This window comes from Ascaphus truei, chromosome 1 (genome assembly GCF_040206685.1).
Source record: "Ascaphus truei isolate aAscTru1 chromosome 1, aAscTru1.hap1, whole genome shotgun sequence".
NCBI lineage: Eukaryota > Metazoa > Chordata > Amphibia > Anura > Ascaphidae > Ascaphus > Ascaphus truei.
This window is the reverse complement of record NC_134483.1, coordinates 164563600-164584589: the sequence shown is the minus strand read 5'-3', so window position 1 is coordinate 164584589 and position 20990 is coordinate 164563600. Positions and strand designations below refer to the sequence as shown.

The 20990-nt window shown below is 43.4% G+C and overlaps 1 protein-coding gene across 5 annotated transcripts in view; it reads left to right on the top strand.

Moving 5' to 3' along the window:
• DOCK8 (dedicator of cytokinesis 8) overlaps positions 1-20990 on the top strand; it is a 170199-nt gene that overhangs the window by 143563 nt on the left and 5646 nt on the right. For all 5 annotated transcript variants that reach the window (XM_075597445.1, XM_075597441.1, XM_075597434.1 and 2 more), the window contains 4 exons: positions 5852-6088; positions 7077-7220; positions 10098-10204; positions 11836-12006. In XM_075597445.1, the coding sequence (XP_075453560.1) occupies positions 5852-6088; positions 7077-7220; positions 10098-10204; positions 11836-12006 (659 nt within the window). The remainder of the gene's footprint in view (positions 1-5851; positions 6089-7076; positions 7221-10097; positions 10205-11835; positions 12007-20990) is intronic.

The following is a 20990-nucleotide window of genomic DNA, read 5'->3' as shown; positions in this document are numbered from 1 at the left end:
TAAGAATATATGCCCCTGGATTGAAAACTGGTTAAAGGACAGACAACAGAGGGTTGTCATAAATGGAACTTTTTACGGTTGGGCTAAAGTCGTGAGTGGAGTACCTCCGGGATCGATACTGGGACCCCTGCTTTTTAACTTGTTTATTAATGACCTTGAGGTTGGCATCGAAAGCAAAGTCTCCATCTTTGGTGATGATACTAAATTGTGTAAGGTAAAAGAATCAGAGCAGGATGGAATTTCTCTTCAGAAGGACTTGGAGAGACTGGAAAACGTGGGCAGGTAAATGGCAGATGAGGTTTAATACAGATAAATGTAAGGTTATGCATTTGGGATGCAAGAATAAAAAGGCGACTTACAAATTTAATGGGGATAAATTGGGGGAATCCTTGATGGAGAAGGATTTAGGAGTGCTTGTAGACAGCAGGCTTAGCAATAGTGCCCAAAGTCATGCAGTAGCTGCAAAGGCAAACAAGATCTTATCTTGCATCAAACGGGCAATGGATGGAAGGGAAGTAAACATAATTATGCCCCTTTACAAAGCACTAGTAAGACCACACCTTGAATATGGAGTACAATTTTGGGCACCAATACTAAGAAAATACATTATGGAACTAGAGAGTGTGCAGAGAAGAGCCACCAAATTAATAAAGGGGATGGACAATCTAACTTATGAGGAGAGGCTAGCTAAATTTGATTTGTTTACATTAGAAAAGAGGCATCTAAGAGGGGATATGATAACTACAGGCATACCCCGCATTAACGTACACAATGGGACCGGAGCATGTATGTAAAGCGAAAATGTACTTAAAGTGAAGCACTACCTTTTTTCCCCTTATCGATGCATGAACTGTACTGCAATCGTCATATACGTGCATAAATAACACATGTGTAACAGGCTCTATAGTCTCCCCTCTTGCGCACAGCTTCGGTACAGGTAGGGAGCTGGTATTGCTGTTCAGGACGTGCTGACAGGCGCATGCGTGAGCTGCTGTTTGCCTATTGGGCGATATGTCCTTACTCGCGAGTGTACTTAAAGTGAGTGTCCTTAAACCGGGGTATGCCTGTATATACAAATATATTCGGGGACAATACAAGGAGCTTTCAAAAGAACTATTCATCCCACGGGCAGTACAAAGGACACAGGGTCATCCCTTTAGGTTGGAGGAAAGGAGATTTCACCAGCAACAAAGGAAAGGGTTATTTACAGTAAGGACAGTTAACATTTGGAATTCATTACCCATGCAGACTGTGATGGCAGATACAATAGATTTGTTCAAAAAAGGGTTGGACATCTTTTTAGAAAGGAAAGGTATACAGGGATATACCAAATAAGTATACATGGGAAGGATGTTGATCCAGGGATTAATCCGATTGCCAATTCTTGGAGTCAGGAAGGAATTTATTTTTTCCCTTATAAGATATCATTGGATGATATGACTCTGGGGTTTTTTGTTCGCCTTCCTCTGGATCAATAAGTAAGTATAGATATAGGGTAAAGTATCTGTTGTCTAAATTTAGCATAGGTTGAACTTGATGGACGTACGTCTTTTTTCAACCTCATCTACTATGTAACTATATAACTATTTAACCTACACCAGTACAATGATCTTATTTTCATTTGGGATGGCGATGAGCACTCTCTACCGACCTTTATTCAATCACTTAATATGAATAATTAAAATTTACGTTTCACTTATTGTCACACTAGTTTTGTTGTATATGTATTATAATGTGGGTGTCACAAATATTATATTGGTCGCACCTTTAGACCCCTTAGATCTCCAATTATCGAACATGTCTGTTTAATCAAGAAACAGAGATGTGATGCATCCGGTTGTCTGTAATTTTTTCACTTGCCCCTTAGGAGGTATAGGAAATGTTTCATTCATGAGCATTGAACATGTCCAATCACATGCCAGAGGTGTGATAGATTGAATAAATTGAATCAGAGAGGCATGTATTGGATCTACACCCTGATACTGAGTCCCATAGGTATAAATATCGATTGTGAACTCAAATAATTTTTAACAGATTAATATAATTTCAGGGTCTGATTTTTTTTCTAATGCATCTCTCTATCTTACTCTGTATATCTATTATTACATTTGTTATCTGTGTCATTTACATTCATCTCTGTTCAGCACTATTAGATCTCACAGAGATTACATTATAACAGTATCTTTTTGATCAGGACTATATGTATACTTGTCTCAAGCATATACGGTTATGTGACCACTTCAAGAATAACTTTATACATTTCATTCATTTTCTATATTGTATAGAAGGATTCTTCATTATGAGATCAAGAGGGTGATCCAGGGGAATTTAACCCCCACCCCCCACCCCTTTGCATTTTCACCCTTCAAATCTCTATATAGATTAAGTAGCATATATATATATATATAATCAAAAAATAAATAGATGATACCGTTCTGTGGCTAACGAAATGCTTTTATTTGTGCGAGCTTTCGAGATACACTGATCTCTTCTTCCGGCGATGTTACAATGAATGAAGCAAGGATTACTTGCTTCGAAAGCTCGCACAAATAAAAGCATTTCGTTAGCCACAGAACGGTATCATCTATTTATTTTTTGATTATTGAAGCTTGGCTAACACGGTACTGATACCTCTATATATATATATATATGCAAATATAACTGTATGCTCATCTGCATGTCTTAGGCAGGTCTGCAACCCCGCCTTTCCCCATTATCACCCAGCATACAGCACTTCCACTGCAGCAAGGGATTCTGGGAAATGACATGCAAATGAGCACACAGACCTGCCTAAGACATGCAGATGAGCATACAGTTATATTTGCATATTTGCTTTCCTGTGGAGGGTTTTTGTCACTTTTTTTACTCACCATAACTTAACTCAGTATTATGGTTTATATATATATATATATATATATATATATATATAATACTGAGTTAAGTTATGGTGAGTAAAAAAAGTGACAAAAACCCTCCACAGGAAAGCAAATATGCAAATATAGCTGTATGCTCATCTGCATGTCTTAGGCAGGTCTGCAACCCCGCCTTTCCCCATTATCACCCAGCATACAGCACTTCCACTGCAGCAAGGGATTCTGGGAAATGACATGCAAATGAGCACACAGTGTCACTTTTTGCCTCAATAACCATTTTTAACATGGTTCCCTATAGGCTTAAGCTTGCTGCATGGTCACAGCTTTGAGCACAGCCAGGGTTAAGGTGCATACCCAGAAAACCACCCACAGACAGCTGTTTCAACCTTGATGGGTCTCATCAGTGTGGGGTTGATTTTACTGGGATGCAAGAGAGGCTTATGGGATAGGCCAAACCATAATACTGAGTTAAGTTATGGTGAGTAAAAAAAGTGACAAAAACCCTCCACAGGAAAGCAAATATGCAAATATAGCTGTATGCTCATCTGCATGTCTTAGGCAGGTCTGCAACCCCGCCTTTCCCCATTATCACCCAGCATACAGCACTTCCACTGCAGCAAGGGATTCTGGGAAATGACATGCAAATGAGCACACAGTGTCACTTTTTGCCTCAATAACCATTTTTAACATGGTTCCCTATAGGCTTAAGCTTGCTGCATGGTCACAGCTTTGAGCACAGCCAGGGTTAAGGTGCATACCCAGAAAACCACCCACAGACAGCTGTTTCAACCTTGATGGGTCTCATCAGTGTGGGGTTGATTTTACTGGGATGCAAGAGAGGCTTATGGGATAGGCCAAACCATAATACTGAGTTAAGTTATGGTGAGTAAAAAAAGTGACAAAAACCCTCCACAGGAAAGCAAATATGCAAATATAGCTGTATGCTCATCTGCATGTCTTAGGCAGGTCTGCAACCCCGCCTTTCCCCATTATCACCCAGCATACAGCACTTCCACTGCAGCAAGGGATTCTGGGAAATGACATGCAAATGAGCACACAGTGTCACTTTTTGCCTCAATAACCATTTTTAACATGGTTCCCTATAGGCTTAAGCTTGCTGCATGGTCACAGCTTTGAGCACAGCCAGGGTTAAGGTGCATACCCAGAAAACCACCCACAGACAGCTGTTTCAACCTTGATGGGTCTCATCAGTGTGGGGTTGATTTTACTGGGATGCAAGAGAGGCTTATGGGATAGGCCAAACCATAATACTGAGTTAAGTTATGGTGAGTAAAAAAAGTGACAAAAACCCTCCACAGGAAAGCAAATATGCAAATATAGCTGTATGCTCATCTGCATGTCTTAGGCAGGTCTGCAACCCCGCCTTTCCTTTTGTATATATATATATTACTCTTTAATTGTCACAGTATTTGCTTGATACACACCACATACGTGCTATATATGCATTATATATACTACTGATGTGTGGTCTTTATTCATCTTGCGACACATTTGTTTTATTTTTCTTGTTATTTATATTTTTCTTGCAATCCACATTAATTATTCCCGCACAACTAATTGTTATAATCTTTTATTATTGATGCCTTTACCATTCACTTCTCCATCCATTGGTTTTATTTATAGTCATAACATTTCTTGTTTCTTTGTTGTTTAGATACATTATTGCTATGTTAGATATTTGTTGTCTTTATTATTATTTGTTATTGTTTTGTATGTTTTTTTTTACATAGTCCCTATGTGATCTGATGTTGGTGTTCCATGCATATATTTATATGGTACCTATTTTTGCTGCACCTGGATTCACATAATTTAATCAGTAGCCGGAAGCTCCTACATATAGATCACAAGGACAAGGAACTATAGCCAATTACTCTTTGACAAAGTACCCTGCGTGGTACGAAAAGCGTCAGAGTTTTTTTGGAGATGTGTGTTTGTACGATGTGAATAAACCTCACTTTTTTGGAGATTGAGTTTAGTTAATTACTACCAGGTTAGCAGTGCCCGCCCTCCAAGCCTTCTTAGGCCTCGAACATGGTCAAAAAGACCGTGCTGAGGCGCGCAGAGGTGAAACATTATCCCTATCAGCGCAGCTTTAGACAGCACTTCCGCAGGCGTGCGGAGGCGTGTGGAACTCAAGCCGACAACCCAATTTAAGTTTTCCCGCTGAGGGAAGCGCAGGGCCGGTCACGTGACTGCCAGAAGCCAATTGCAGTGACGTGCGCCGTGACGTGGCGCGCTAGCCCCGCCTCCCGCTCCGCCTCCCACCGGCACACAAGCGCGCTCGCTGACGCTCATGCAGGGACAAGAAAAATCTCCTGCTTGAGTAGGAGAGCATGAGCGTCAGCGCTGCCCAGCGCCGCCCCCTGCACCATGTCCCAGGCCTTACTTTCACTTTGTATCCCGGCTGGAGCACACCACGGAGTCAGAGGCAATCAGCTGCTTTTCTTCCTAATGTGAGTACTATCTATTTTGGGCTTCTTTAGACCCAGTGTGGTATACCGGGGATAGTTGGGGGTTGCGGGGGCAGGGGAGCACTTTCTCATCTGTCTGTTCTCTTTGGGGGGAGCGCTCCGGTTGGGACAGCTACCCCCTCCCTGCTATATTCACCCCCTACCCGGTTACATAGCCACACGTGCATTGGGTTTTTATGTGCTCATTTTTTCATTACAGCATTGTCTCATACCATTATACTTCTTTATTTATACATTGATAGATTAATTTCTATGTCTGATTAATTTTGTAGCATCAGTTCTGGGGTTTATTCTCCATTTTTTTTCATTTAAAAATGTACTTCAACACACACGGTCTGAAGCCGTTTTACTGCTCAAAATGGATAAAAGTAACACACAGTTTAATTGTCACCCCTAAAAAAAGCACAATAGGTTTGTGGGAGCTTTGGGTAGCAGATCAGGCAGTTACCCTGCTTTTTAATGCATCTCCACTTCTTCTGCATACAGGCCTACATCCAGATTACTTTTGTGGAGGCATACTTTGACGAGTATGAAATGAAGGACAGGGTGACCTACTTCGAGAAGAACTACAACCTGCGCCGCTTTATGTACACCACTCCTTTCACCCTGGACGGGCGTCCCAGGGGAGACCTCAGCGAGCAGTACAAGAGGAAAACCACCCTGACCACGATGCACGCTTTCCCCTACATCAAGACTCGGATCAATGTCATCCAAAAAGAGGAGGTACAGTGACGGACATCTCCGAGCACCGCGTATACCCGTGGCTTTAACATCAGCTGTGATGGGCATCTCTGTTACATTCCCCTAGAGTGGGTTAACGCAGCAGTTCCCGTGTTTATTTTTTCCTTGCTGGAAAGTGGGGGTCCTCCTCAGAGCTGAAATGAGCTTTTATGGCCCCTGGGGACATGCTTCCCGAGATGCTGTCTGCTAAAGGTAGCACCTGTAGCGTCCCCTCCATGGACTTCCCCATCCGATGCGGCTCCTTATTGGCCCTCGTGATGCGGGGGATGTTAAGACCAGGAAGTACCAGCGCTACCTTTATGGGTAAGAATCTCGAGAACCAGGGAGTCCCTACAGCTTTCCATCCAGGCAGAAAAGTTGGTCTGATGGGGAATAGGAATGAAAGCGAGCATTTGCCTGGTCCAAATATTTTTTTCAGAACAATAATATATTTTTTGCCGGATTTCCTTTTTAAATAGCAAAGAAAAATAGCATGTTTCTTAGTGTCAGACTAGGCTCCATTTACATTGGTATATAATGCCGAGTAATCATTTGACCTGCAAGCAATGGCTTGTTTACTTATAGACGCTGTATAATAATAGTTAGTCTGATATTGCTTTTTTCTAAGCATTGATTACCTGCTGCAATGATCACACGTGCATTATTCCTCTATGGCCTATAAATATTTCCTTGTCTTGTAATGGCATCCAGTTAGAATATGCATCGCTGGTATTCATGAAAAATAATCAATCCACAATAGTCCATTAAAATAAAACTACCTTTAACTCACTTTTTAAAGAGCTATAAGACAGAAAGCCGTTTTCGAAAATAGTGGTTTTGCTGCCTAACAGTTAAATGTTCCTTAAATGCAGAGTATATCACAAAAAATCAGATTACTGTATATTTAACTTGACAATAATTTTTTGTGTCTTTCTGGGAAAAAAATGTCTCAAAGGATTGCTATTGTACAACTTTATGTATTTTTTTTTAGTTCACTTTGACTCCAATTGAAGTAGCCATTGAAGACATGCAGAAGAAAACACTGGAGTTAGCTGTTGCAACGAGCCAGGAGCCACCAGATGCCAAGATGCTTCAGATGGTGCTTCAGGGCTCTGTGGGAGCCACAGTGAATCAGGTAGTGAGAAGCTTCATTTCCACTTCACTCATCAATGCAAGTTACTCAGTGTTTAAGGTTTTAACCACAAATGATCTAAGTTCTGGTGGGTAAAAGTGACGTGACAAAAATCCTCCACCGTACAGTGCACAGCAAATACAAATACCCCTTGTGAGCACCTTCATATGTCTCAGACATGTCTGCAACCGTCTTTCACCATTATCTCCTAGCATACAGTGCTTCCACTGCAGCCAGGGATTCTGGGTAATGACATGCAACTGAGCGCACATTGTGTCACCTTGTGCTTCATGTTCCAACTTCATATTGCAAAGCCAGTATAACCAGCCTCACACCGAAGAGACCCAAAAGATCGAAACACTTCTTTAACCCAGGCTGTGCTGAAAAAGCTGTATAATACGGAAGGCATACGCTTATAGGGTCCATGTTCAAATGGACAGGAAGTAAAAGATGACCCTGAGAGTGCTCATTTGCATGTCCTTTCCCAGAATCCCTGGCTGCAGTGGAAGCGCTGTATGCTAAGAGATGATGGTGAAAGGCAGGGTTGCAGACATGTCTGAGACATGCAAATGAACCCACAAGTGGTATTTTTATTTAGTGTTAAAGGTGAAATTCAACCTACTTAGTTTTTTTTTTCCTCCCCTCTCTATTTTGATATAGGAGACCAGTGTGAGTACTAGCAAAAAACCTCTTCAGCAGAAACAAGTCTTGCCTTTATTTTTACAGCTGTCTAAAGCTGCTGCTGCTTTAATGACATAACTGACAGCCGCTGGGCTACCTCCAGGATGCTAGGTTGGACGGCACTGGCAGCTCTCAATAGCCAGGGTTGTTCCAAATGAGAGTTCGGAATAGTGCAATGATTATACCTCCTTAGTACATATTCTTATTGGAGTTTTGTTGACAAATAAATCAAAGATGAGATGAAATACATTTTCCCACTTACCATTTCCCAGTTTACCATACGGATGTAATAAACAACTTACTTAAAAACAGAGTTGTGCGAACCTGTCGAGATTCGCTTTGCTGTTGTTTTGCATTGCAGGTTTTGAAAAATTCAATCGAATTTTTAAAGCGAAATGAATCGAAAATGCAATGCCCATTGACTTTTAGCGTAAAGCGAACGTGTTGCAAACTTTTAGATCGAAGCAGTTTTACCAGTCGAAAAAAGGGTGAAATTCACTATTTGAGAATTAAAAAAGACTCAATAAAATGTTTAGTGAGGATAACAAAGACTTCTCACAGTATGAAATGACACATAATGAAGCAGAAGATCTTCTGATAATACAGATTAGAGACCAGTAAGGGATTCAATACATCTCTAGACAACGCAGCTGCAGTATTATCTGCAACAGGCTGTAAATAGCCTTTTTTTAATGGATTTTGCCTACTTTTGTAAGTTAATTTTTTGGGAAAAGCAAGGCATACAAAAAATGCTGAATTAATTTGCCAATAATTCATTTTTAACACGTATTTAATAGTGCCCAGCACAGTTGTGTAGCTAGACATTTGCAGGCCCCCAGGCAAAACATTTTTTAGGGCCCCATTAATATTAATTCTGCAATTTTTTCTTCCAGCCCCCCCCCCATCCTCTCCCTGATCCTCTCATCATCCCACCTCATCTCTCCCCATCCCTCCTCATCATCATTTCTCCCCTCCTCATCTCTCCCCCCTCCTCCTCATCATCTCTCCCCCTCATCATCTCTCCCCCCTCCTCCTCATCACATTTTCCCCCCTCCTCCTCATCACCTTTCCCCCCCTCCTTCTCATAATCTCTCTCCCTTCTCATAATCTCTCTCCCTTCTCATAATCTCTCTCTGCCTTCCTCCTCATCTCTCCCCTCCTCATCTCTCATCTCTCCCCTCCTCCTCATTTCCCCCCCCCTCCTCCTCATTTCTCCCCCCCTCCTCCTCATTTCTCCCCCCCTCCTCCTCATTTCTCCCCCCCTCCTCCTCATTTCTCTCCCCATCTCCTCATTTCTCCCCCCTCCTCATTTCTCCCCCCTTCCTCCTCCTCATCTCTCCCCCTCCCCCCCCTCCTTATCTCTCCCCCTCCTCCTACCTGGTTAATGGCCTCGGAGACAGGCGGGGGGAAATGGTATGCTGCGGCGGGCCTCAGGTGTTAAAGAATTAGCCGGTAGTAGAAGAACCACTTGAGGCAGAGCAGGACGGCACGAGGTAAGAAGCGCTCTCTAGCAGCAGACACCGGAGGTCCTGGGTCAGACTGTTAGAGCGCTCCTCCCCTGCGCTCCTCCCCTGCTATCCTCCTCTGCCTCAAGTAATTCTTCAACCACCGGCTAATTCTTTAACACCTGGGGCCCGCCGCAGCATACGATCTCCCCCCGTCTGTCTCTACGGGTGGAGAGCGGGCCCCCCAAGAGTGCAGGACCCCGGGCTGCCTAGGCTATGGCTATGTCCCTGGACCAGCACCAGGCTCTAGCAGGAAACTCGCGCACCGGGTTCAGTTACAAGCAGAGGATCTGGGTAGATATCCGTACTCTAACCCCTTTGCTGCTTGTGGGGCAATTTCATTGTATTGTTACAAGGACAGAACATGATCAAGAAAAATGCACTTCCAGTTTTACATTAATAAACATCGCCTTATAGATTTAGAAGTACAGACCTATGGTTGTTGATGTAAACATTGAATGAATAATAAGATTTATCTGTCTGAAAAATGGTTTCGTTTTGGTCAACCATGAGGACCATGTTCTATGTTACTTTGTGTAGCGTTGCACAGAACCCTTTTGCTGCCATTACAAGGTGTTTCAGGCCTCTCTGGCAGATCATGGATCCTTATAACACGTGTAACCTGGAGTTGGTTGACAGGTATCCTGCTGCATTGTATTTTTTTCTCTCTAAATATTTGTGCTGTTCACAACAGGGACCACTAGAGGTAGCCCAAGTGTTTCTGGCTGAAATTCCTGCTGACCCTAAACTGTATCGGCATCACAACAAGCTGAGGCTGTGCTTCAAAGAGTTCATAATGCGGTAAGTTTAACGAATGGGGCATATGAGTATTGGCATTGGTTACAGCAGGGGTGCGCAAACTGGGGGGCGCCCCCACCCTGCGCAGAGTTTGCAGAGGCCCCGCGCGCTTCTCGAAGGCATTTAAATTGAATGCCGGGGGAGTGGCAAAGGCCTCTGTAAACTTCACTTACCTTGGCTCAGCTGGCTTCTGGAGACACGTTGCCAAGGCAACGCGGTGCCAAATGCCGCTGCGGGGTCACGTGATATTGCGTCAGAACTCCGGAGCCAAGGTAAGGGGGGGGGGGCGCGAGAAGGGGGGGAGCTGGCAGAGGGGCGCAGGGAAAGATTACACACCCCAGGGTTACAGCAAAGAGCTCTGTGTTGCAAGGTGTCTCACAAAGAGCATATGGGTCACTGTCTAACTGCACTTTTAGCTACTTTATATATTGCAGCTCAAAGCTGCTTCGTGCTGCCAGCTAGAGGGATCTTTACAATTTCCTACCGCCTCTCTATTGAGACGCGTATGTAAAAAGCAGTAGATATGCTGGCAGGGAGATGCTTTTATACCATTTCTGATTTTGCAGCGCTTATTGTATTATTATAATTCCCTGCACTGTGTTCTTTGTGAAGCGCTGAGTACACTTTTGGCGCTATATAAAGACATACAATACAATTTTTTCTCTGTCACTAGGAGGCTTGTAGTGTTGGGTTACCTAATCGCAATGGCACAGTGTATTATGAGCAGGAAGAACCTAGTCTCAAACTCCATGCCAGGAGTGTCCTTTATCTCCCTGTAGAGGATAAAACTCAATCAACTAGTACTTTGTACTCTGAGCAAACACATTTTAGTGGCTTTTTAAGCGACAGCAAGTTATTCCACCTTTGAACTTTCCTCTTATGTGGACGGGACACGCTCCCTTGTCCAGAGTCTCCCAAACAAGCTTTGTGCACATTTTTGAGATAACCGTTCTTTGGCCGGGATTCATCAAGCTGCGATGCGGGGGTTATCACGCCCCGATCCGGCAGTAACCGCAATTCATGTCAATAGCAGTTACTGCTGGATCAGGGTGGGACACCCCCACATAGCAGCTGGATGTATCCTGCCTTAGTAAGAAACAGTGAAGTTATGCTAGATAAAGTAGTGACATAACCCCTGTGAGTGCTAAGCAGCCAGGGAACACTGAAGTGTGTATGTACATATCACACTGTCCTCAAGCCATTGCTAGAAAAATACTGTACACAGTTTAACAGAAATTACACCTACAGTAGAAAATCATGAGTATAGTTTCTCATCTTCTTAATGTATTTTTATTATTAATGTGTTATATTATTATTATTATTATTATATTTTCGTATTAAAATTAACACCACGCATCGAAGCCTAGCTTGTAAGCTCTGTCCTAAGATCTCTTCCTATAATCTCTAGATACAGGCATTGTATCTAATAATATGGCATGGTGTTGATTGATCATAAAATAAATGTCAGTAATATGTTTATGTTCTGTTTAATTTAATATTAGCGATTGTTCTTTCCTTTCTCTTGAAAATATCTGGAACGCTTTATTTCATTGGGTACAATTGCACATTTAATAGCCACAAATGAATTATTTTGTCACCTATTGGTTTGCAATGACTTTTTGTTTTTTTACCAGGTGTGGTGAGGCAGTAGAGAAAAACAAGAGGCTTATTACTTCCGACCAGAGAGAATATCAGCAGGAGCTGAAGAAGAATTATAGCCGACTGAAGGAGAACCTCCGGCCCATGATTGAGCGTAAAATCCCTGAGCTGTATAAGCCTGTGATAAAAACCCACGGTACTGGAAGGTGAATATTGCAAGCATAAGCGACTGTCATAAAATGGTATAGTGTTTCATTAGCGATGCTCGCCGTGGTTCCATGAAGAATGTTTCCACGGAACACGTTGCAAACATTTCCACTCCAGAAGCAGCTGAAGGTTCACGTACTGTATAAGTTTACCTATTATAATTATTGAGGAAGGAATTTCTGATTTTGTTTTTTATACATGGCCCAATTAATTATCTCAAAAAGTATGCTGTTAAGAACAATATTGTTCTCTACCCTTTTGGAGAAATAGCAGTCATTTTTAAATAATTTCAATGTTACCGGAGTATGGGATTCAAGTTCAACTAAAGGCATCCCACACTACAGTGTCTCGCCATATTAAAGCTCCAATATCATTGTTAAAATATATGGATGTAGCCCTTTTTCCCTCTAGCATGAAGGGACTACTGGTGCTGGCATTACCTGTAGGCTCACAGAGAGCTGAGCCTCCGCCACTGGGAGCCTGGGTTAACAAATATATAAAGTGTCAGCGCCTCCACCTGCACAGGATCCCAATTATATGAGATAACCCCGAACAGGAACCAATAATAACAGCTCACAGATTATGCAATAACCTTTTACAGTCATATATAAACTAATCAACACAGAGGATATGACTACTGGTTACAGCCATCACAGTTATCACTAGCCGCGCAGGGCTTTGTCCCACCACCGTGTACCCCACACCGTGTCCACAATACCAGAAGAGTCCCGGGGTCACCTCACCCTCTGAGTGTCCCCAAAAGATACCCTCCCTTCCAGGCGTGATCAGCGCCTTACTGTACAGTAGTGTTGGTGCACGTTTGGTGAAGAGGTACCTGCCGGGTGTGTCCACACCCGGGCGCGCTGACAAGGAGAGGGAAAGGGATACGCCGATCCTGCGATATCCTCCGCCGGCCGAACACCTCCCACTGAAGTGACCCTTGCGGTGATGTTCGCTCCCTCTCTTCTGTCTGGTCCCAGACTGCAGATAACAAGATACTTCAGAAGCAGCTCTGGCCCTAATCTGGCTAACCACTAAAGGTAGGGTCCCCAACTAATGGGGCCTTCCCTAGAGCAGCCACAATCTAGGGTTAGTTGGGCCTAGCTGGGGCCTAGGGGGTCTCTGTCCTAGTGCAGAGGGTCACAGACCCCTGCACATACACACCTTCCCCTCTCTGAGTCCCGGCTCCAACTGCCTTCCTTGTTTAAATGTGCGGAATGTAACTGCCGCTGAAGATCTCTGCCGCGCGATTGGCTCCCTGGCATCATGTGTCACAAGCCCCTATGCCGGCTGGGGGCTGTAGTCCCTTCCAGAGCCTTCTAACATTGGCCCCGCGTGCGCCTGCTCCACTGCGCCTGCGCAACCTTGGTAATGGCCGCCGCAACTCTCAGCTCGCTCTGCGCATACGCAGCTTTACGTGACGTGGAAATGACATCAATATTCTTACAACTTTTACGTATGGTCCACGAAATCACTATAATTTCATAGTGCATGGAAGTTGTTGCTTTGCGTTTTAAAGATAGACTTTTGAACCTACATTAAAGCGGTAAAAAAACGTAATAAAAATTATTCCAAAAAATGTTTGCTACGCTGTAGCAGACATGGGGGGGGGGGGGCTTTTAATGCATTGAAAATCACATACTTGTTCTTGGGTGCCCCTGGGGCTTTAAAGGGTCAGTCTGTCCTTGGAGACATGTTCCAAGAGATAAATATTGTTGACAGACGCTATTTTTATATAATTCAAACAAGCATAAGCATTAAAAATATATATATTGCTAAAACTTTTCATGTCTGCACAGCAATCACTGCTTTGGAGTGTTTTATACAACCTTCATCTAATCTGTTTAGTGATAACGCTGTTTGTAAACTGCTGCATATGCCAGGAGATTGTTTACCAAGAGTCTGTCTCTTTGATGTAAGTGTTTGACTAATGATGGCACCATCATTTGGATAAGGGGAAAGAACAGTAGATAGTAGATTACATTTGAATTAAGTGGACCTGGATAAAATGTGAGGGTGACTTATTTTTACCCAAGAAGCAAAAATGTCACCTCAGGAGGAATTCCATTTTTGTAAGGAAGCCAATTGCATTGATAAGATGTTTGAACAAAACGACCCCTTTAAGGGCCGGATGCTATGCCTCGTTAAGTGATAACGGATATCTTCAAAGCTCACTAACGCAGTGTGAAGTGCTGTATTCAGCCATAATCAGCCCTTGTGTTGCTAGAATATTAGTGCTAATGTTATGCAAAAGCGGTGTTCCCTATCCACAGAGAAGAAGAAGCAGGCACACGGTCTTACTCAAAAGGAGGTTTAATATGCCATAAAGTCCAACATTTCGGCAGTCAAATACTGCCTTTCTCAAGGTGAAGGCCTTCACCTTGAGAAAGGCAGTATTTGACTGCCGAAACGTTGGACTTTATGGCATATTAAACCTCCTTTTGAGTAAGATCGTGTGCCTGCTTCTTCTTCTTTGTACTGGAACATTTGGGACTACAGGAGCTCCCCAGAACCAGCACACCGGCAGCTAAGTACCCCACCTCTATTACCATTGATATTGAGTGCGTGTCTCATCCTCTGTCTATGTACCCTATCCACAGAGCTCAGTTATATTTCCGAAGGGATTTAACAAGACATTAGGACAAACCTGAAGATTGTGTTAGCTCTGCCCAGACCCTCGAATAGTACCTAAGGCTATATATACTACTCTTCTCAGTGTTCGTCAATGATCTCCCTACAGCTTGTAAGGGTGCTTCAATACACGTGTAGACAGATGACACAATCCTATATGCACACAGCCCTAACCTCTCCGACCTTGAACACATACTTCAATCTGACTTTTTGAGACTTGAAAACTGGATTTCCCAAAACAAACTGTTTTTAAACACTGACATGACTGTAACAATGGTATTTGGGACCAACGCTACATTTTTAAAGCTTACAATGACTGAGCTCCAGATCAAAACCAACGCTAGTACCTCCCTACCTCCTGTTACTAGTTTTAAATACCTGGGCATATGGTTTGATTCCCATTTAACATTTGGGATGCACATTGATACCCTGGCATCCAAAACCTATGCCAAACTAGGGGTACTTTACAGGAGAAAATCCTCCCTAAGTCTGCTGGTCAGAAAGCGTATTGCACTGCAGATTCTAATGCCTATTATCGACTATGGAGACATAGTATACGGCTCGGTACCCCAAACCCACCTTAGCAAACTTGACACCCTCTACAATTCAATGTGCTGTTTTGTTCTCCAATGCAACTATAACACACATCACTGCAAAATGCTCAAGAACTAGATTGGTCATCACTTCAGTCTAGGCACAAAGTTCATCTTTCCTGTCTTGCCTTCAAATACTTTCTGGGCAAGCTACCCGTCTATCTGAACAAGCTCCTCACCCCTACCACATGCAGCACTTATCATCTGAGATTTGACTTCAAAAGACTGTTCATGGTACCAAGGTTCAACAAAGTATCCGGCAGCTCCTCCTTCTCTTACTGTGCTCCCCAAAACTGGAACAATCTACCGGAGAACTACTCCATAGTTTTTCCATGATAACCTTCGTGAATCAAAACCAGTCTTTTCTTAAATATCCAATAGTGTTTAAATGACCAATTCCATTTCATTTGACACAAAGGGAATGTGCAAAAGTAAGTGTAACACTGGTTTGATCAGATAACTTAAAGGGGATAATTAGAATCAGGTGTTTAAATAATTAGGTAGATCTGGTGAATTTGGGAGGACCCACCCTATATAAAGATCAGAAACTTTGTGAGTTTGGTCTTCCCCATACAGGTGTGTAAACATGTCATGCCACGATCAAAAGAAATCTCTGACCTCAGAGGAGCAGTTATTGATGCTAATCAGTCTAGAAATGGTTACAAAACCATTTCTAAGATCTGGGGCTCGACCATTCCACTCCCAGGCAGTCTACAAATGGAGAAAGTTCAAGACCACAGTCACTCTATCCAGGAGCACTCATCATACCAAAATATCTCAAAGAACATCCAGGAAGTCACAAAGAACCCCAGAGTAACATCCAAAGATCTGCTGGCCACTCTCAACTTGGCTAATGTGAGTGTTCATGACTCAACAATCAGAAAAAGACTGAATAAGAATGGTGTTCATGGAAGGATAGCCAGAAGGAAATAACTGCTCTCTAAAAAGAATATTGCTGTCCGTCTGAAGTTCACCAAAGAGCACATAGATCCACAAGACTTCTGGAACAATATTCTCTGGACAGATGAGTCAAATGTAGAACTAGTAATGTACCGAGTCCTATAGGTATAGGGCAGCAGGAGAAGAGGACCATGTGAGTGGAGCAGGAGCAGCACAGGAGGATGGCCGGGGAGGAGCATGCTGTAGCAGCAGCAGACACCAGTAGTCAGAGAAGACTTTCCGGTCAGACCGCTGGCGCGCTTCTCCCCAGCCATCCCCCTGTGCCGCTCCTGCTCTGCTTACATTGTCCTCTTCTCCTGCTGCCACCGCCTGCCGTCCTTTTCTGTGAGCTGCCGTCCTCCTCCTCTCAAACCGCCGCCGATTGCTTTTTTCCTCTTCTGCTGCCCTGCTCCTGACATTCTTTGTCCTCTTCTCCTGCTGCCCTGGAGGAGGGGGGGGGGGGATTGAGAAGAAGACCGAGCGAGCGGTGCAGGATGAAAATACCCTGCCCCAGGTTCCAACGCCCTGGGCCGGGGCAGGGTAATTTCCAGGTAGATTAAATATGGCCAGGTAAACTGGGTAATTTACGGGTACCCGGTACATACTAGGTAGTACTTTTTGGCCTCAATGAGAAACATGGTTGGCGAAAACCAAACACTGCATTAGAACAGAAGAGCCTGATCTCAACCGTCAAGCATGGTGATGGGAGTGTGATGGTTTGCAGCTGCTTTGCTGCCTGAGGACCTGGACGACTTTCCATCATTGACAAAACCATGAATTTTTCAGAAGATTCTAGAGGAGAATGTCAGGACATCCGTCCGTGAGGTGAAGCTGAAACTAGAGTGAGTAATGCAGCAAGACAATGATCCTAAGCATACAAGCATATCTACAAAAGAATGGCTGCGGAAGAAGAAATAACACGTTTTAGAATGGCCTAGTCAAAGTCCAGACCTAAACCCCATCGAAATGGTATGATGTTACCTGAAGCAAGCTGTTAATGCAAGAAAGCCCGCAAATGTCACGGTGTTAAAGCAGTTCTATAAGGAGGATTGGCCCAGAATTCCTCAAAACTGATGTGAGAGACTGACCAGCAGTTACAGGAAACGCTTTATTGAAATCATTCATGCTCAAGGGGGTGCCACCAGGTATTGAATCTAAAGTACCGAATCTCACATACTTTTTTTACACATGGATATTGAAAGTTGAATCATCTGTGGATAAATAAATGTTGAAAAAGTATCATGTTTTTGTGTCATTTGTTTGATCGGGTTATCTTTATCTTTTATTAGGACTTAGCTTAAGATCTAATAACATTTAGGTTTGAAATATATGAAAATCCTAAGGGGTTCACAAACATTGTCTCACCACTGTATAAATTTGCCCGCAAACTAACCTTGAAACATGTGGAGACACCTGTGCTCAAAAAGAAGCCTGCCTGAGATACCTGGGATATATGCAAAAGTATATTTTAATGACTCCTATTAGCATATCTCACAGGTATCTCAAGTGTGCTCCTTTTTTAGCCCAGGTGACTCTCCACGTGTGGTTTGAGGGGATTTGAAGCACACCACACATCCCTCCCACATACAACGTCCGTTACTGATTTTAATAACATAACGCAATGCGGCCTAAGTTAACGGAGCCATGTGGATCTGGGCCGAAGTCTTTAGCCTTCTTTCTCAGTGAGCAAAGAAAAGGTTCTGGCGCAAACTACGGGGAAAATAAGTGTAAACGAAGTATACGTGTTGGAAGAAAATCTCCCACAAACCAGCTCGTACAGACAAAAACTTCCTATTACAGGAAACTGCAATTCGGCTTATTGAATGTAATCCTGGGAAAGGATCTCCTCATAAAGAAAAATCACATAGCATAATAATGTTTACTGTGGTGCAAAAATCAACATACAAAGGGAAAGGAAACATTCCCACTTTCCCTGGTTTTTCAAAGCGGTGAGTGTTTTGGGCACTCTCACCCTCTCGGATTGTCCCAGTGGTGCTCCAGCTCCAACCGTATGTGTATACTGCCTGACCGTTCCCTTCTGCTTTCACGTTGCAATCACAGAGGTGCACGGAACTCAGGATGGCTGCTGATTGGTGGATGTAATGTGCTGGTGGTATTGCTGCTCCTGCGAAGTGTCACTCGGAGGACACAGTCCCAGGAGCAGCAATGTAATCAGCTATGTGATTTTTCTTTCTGTCTTTATGAGGAGATTCTTTCCCAGGATTACATTCAATAAGCCGAATTGCAGTTTCCTATTATAGGAAGTTATTGTCTGTACGAGCTGGTTTGCAGGAGATAGTTTTCCATCACACATACTTGGTTTACACTTCTTTCCCCAGTAGTTTGCGCCGGTACCTTTTCTTTGCTCACTGTTCTTGTACAGTTTGTAAAGACCATGAGGTATAGGCTGGACTTCTAATGGGGTCATCATTCACTTCATTCATGTTTTATGCACTTATATATCACTATTGATGGTGCTTTTTGGTTGTTTTTGTTCGCTCAGTAAACATTTTAAATTTTTGTTCCTGGATGTCTGTCTGGAGAATAAAGCGTTGATCAGTAATCTTTTCACACAAAAAAATTCTATATTACTATACGGTTTACCACAGAACAGCCCATCAAAATGTTTAGCAAGATATTTTCATTAGATCGACATATTACTAATATCCTATTGTCACGGGTCAGGGAGACGTTGAAAGCAATCCAGATGGAAACACTGGATGTTAAACTGTAAATTCATTACGGATCACTATAAAGTTAATTGGAAAAGCAATTGACAATAATGAAACATTATGGGTGTCAATCAAAGCTATCAGTTCAGGGTCATAAATGTAAATTACTGACAAAGTAGGTGGCATTGGGAAAAAAAACCTCCTGTTACATTATTTACATCGTTTTGAAGTTTGAAATATCAGCCTATCGTGGGTTTTTTTGGTTTTTTTACTTGTTATTATTTTTGCATAGTATTACTGAAGAGAAAGAGAGAGGGGGGGACTAGTGAGGAGTCACAGAGTAAAGAAAAATAGGGGGGGGGGCACATTGTGTTGATGGTTACAGCCATTGTTACAGTGCATTCATTGATTTCTTTATACATTGAGACAGAAAATTAACAAGGTACCTTCTCTAAGTTTCACCATCGTTTTCCCACGTCATTGCAAATATACTGTCAGGGGGTCTAGCGGGATTCCCAGTAGGATAACCATGTTCCCATACCCTCAGATACCGGGGTAACTGACATCAGCCGAGTTTTTACAGTATGTACTTTATTTTATATGCAATTTTTTTTTATAATAGTGTTAGTTATAAATGCTGAAGATTAAAAACTGTGTTACGTGAAAAGAATACATTTCATCAAATATTTGGCTCCATACAGGCTTTATTGCCTACGAATATATATATTCTGTTATTTTTTTTATCTCTGCAGTATAAATGTGGCTTTACTTGAAGGGAGCTATACAGGGCCGCCGACAACTTCCATGCGGCCCAGGACTAGAGTTTTACACCCCCCTCACCCCTTGCTCTCACCCCCCTCTATTTTTCTCCCCCTTCTCACACCTCACACCACCATCCCCCATGTATCTCACCCTTCCCTGTCTTACACCCTCTCCCCCTCCCTATCATATACACCCCCTCCCTCTCATATACACCCTCTCCCCCTCCCTCTCATATACACCCTCTCCCCCTCCCTCTCATATACACCCTCTCCCCCTCCCTCTCATATACACCCTCTCCCCCTCCCTCTCATATACACCCTCTCCCCTTCGTACTTTTACTTGAAGAGTGATTACATATTTTGTAAAGAAGCCAATTACACTGATACGTTTATTAGATTTATACTTTCTTTAGATATTTTTCTTGAAAACCACAGGTCTTTTGGCTTAGAAAAAGGTATTGGATAAGGGTGGGAAAATAGGTATGGGGGGGGGAAGGATAGGTATAAGGTAAGGGGGAGGGAAATGGATACAGGGTAAGGGAGATGGGTACAGGGTAAGGGGGGATAGGTGCAGGGTAAGGGGGAGTAATAGGTAAAGGGATGGGAAATCGGTATAGGTTAAGGGGGGAATGGGTATAGGGTAAGGGGGTGGGAGAAATAGGTACAGGGGTGGAAAATTAGGTATACATAAGGGAGGGAGAAATAGCTATAGGGTAAGGGGGAGGGGAAAATAGGTCCAGATTGGAGGGGGAATATAGGTATAGGGTATGGGGGGAGAATAATTATGGGGTAAGGGGGTGGAGGTATGGGGCAATGGTGAAAAATAGGTATTGGGGAAAAAGGAAAGGGGGATGGAAGGCAGAAAAAAGTCTGGGGGGAGGTGGAGAGGGCAAGCGGCGGGGGAGGGGGGGGGCTATGGTAAGGGGGAGTGACGGAAAGAGGTATTGGCTGAGGGGAGTTACAGTACCTTGGTATGGAGTGGAGGGCTGGAGGAGGAAGCAGAAACAAGGAGGGGGCTGTGAAGGGGCCTGTAAAAGCCCACAGAGGGTCCATGTGAAGGGGACTGCAATGACCCATGGAGGGGCTCTATGAAGGGGCTTTGAGGTGGCCTGCAGGGGGCTCTGTGAAGGTTGTGGTTGCTCCTCAAATTGTAGGGGCTAGAGGAGGCGGGTTGAGAAGGGAGAGAGAGCCCTGGACAGTAGCAACGGGCGCTGGGGTGTTAGGACAGAGTAGAAATAAGCAGCTGCACAGCCGGAAAGATTCAAACATGTTTTTCCCGCCTGTGCATTTACTTATATCAGCTCTTAGTTGCCGCCCACCAGGAAGGCCCTGATTTGCTCTACAGCTAAGTTAGTCATTTGTGTTTCCCTTACTGACTTGTTGGCCG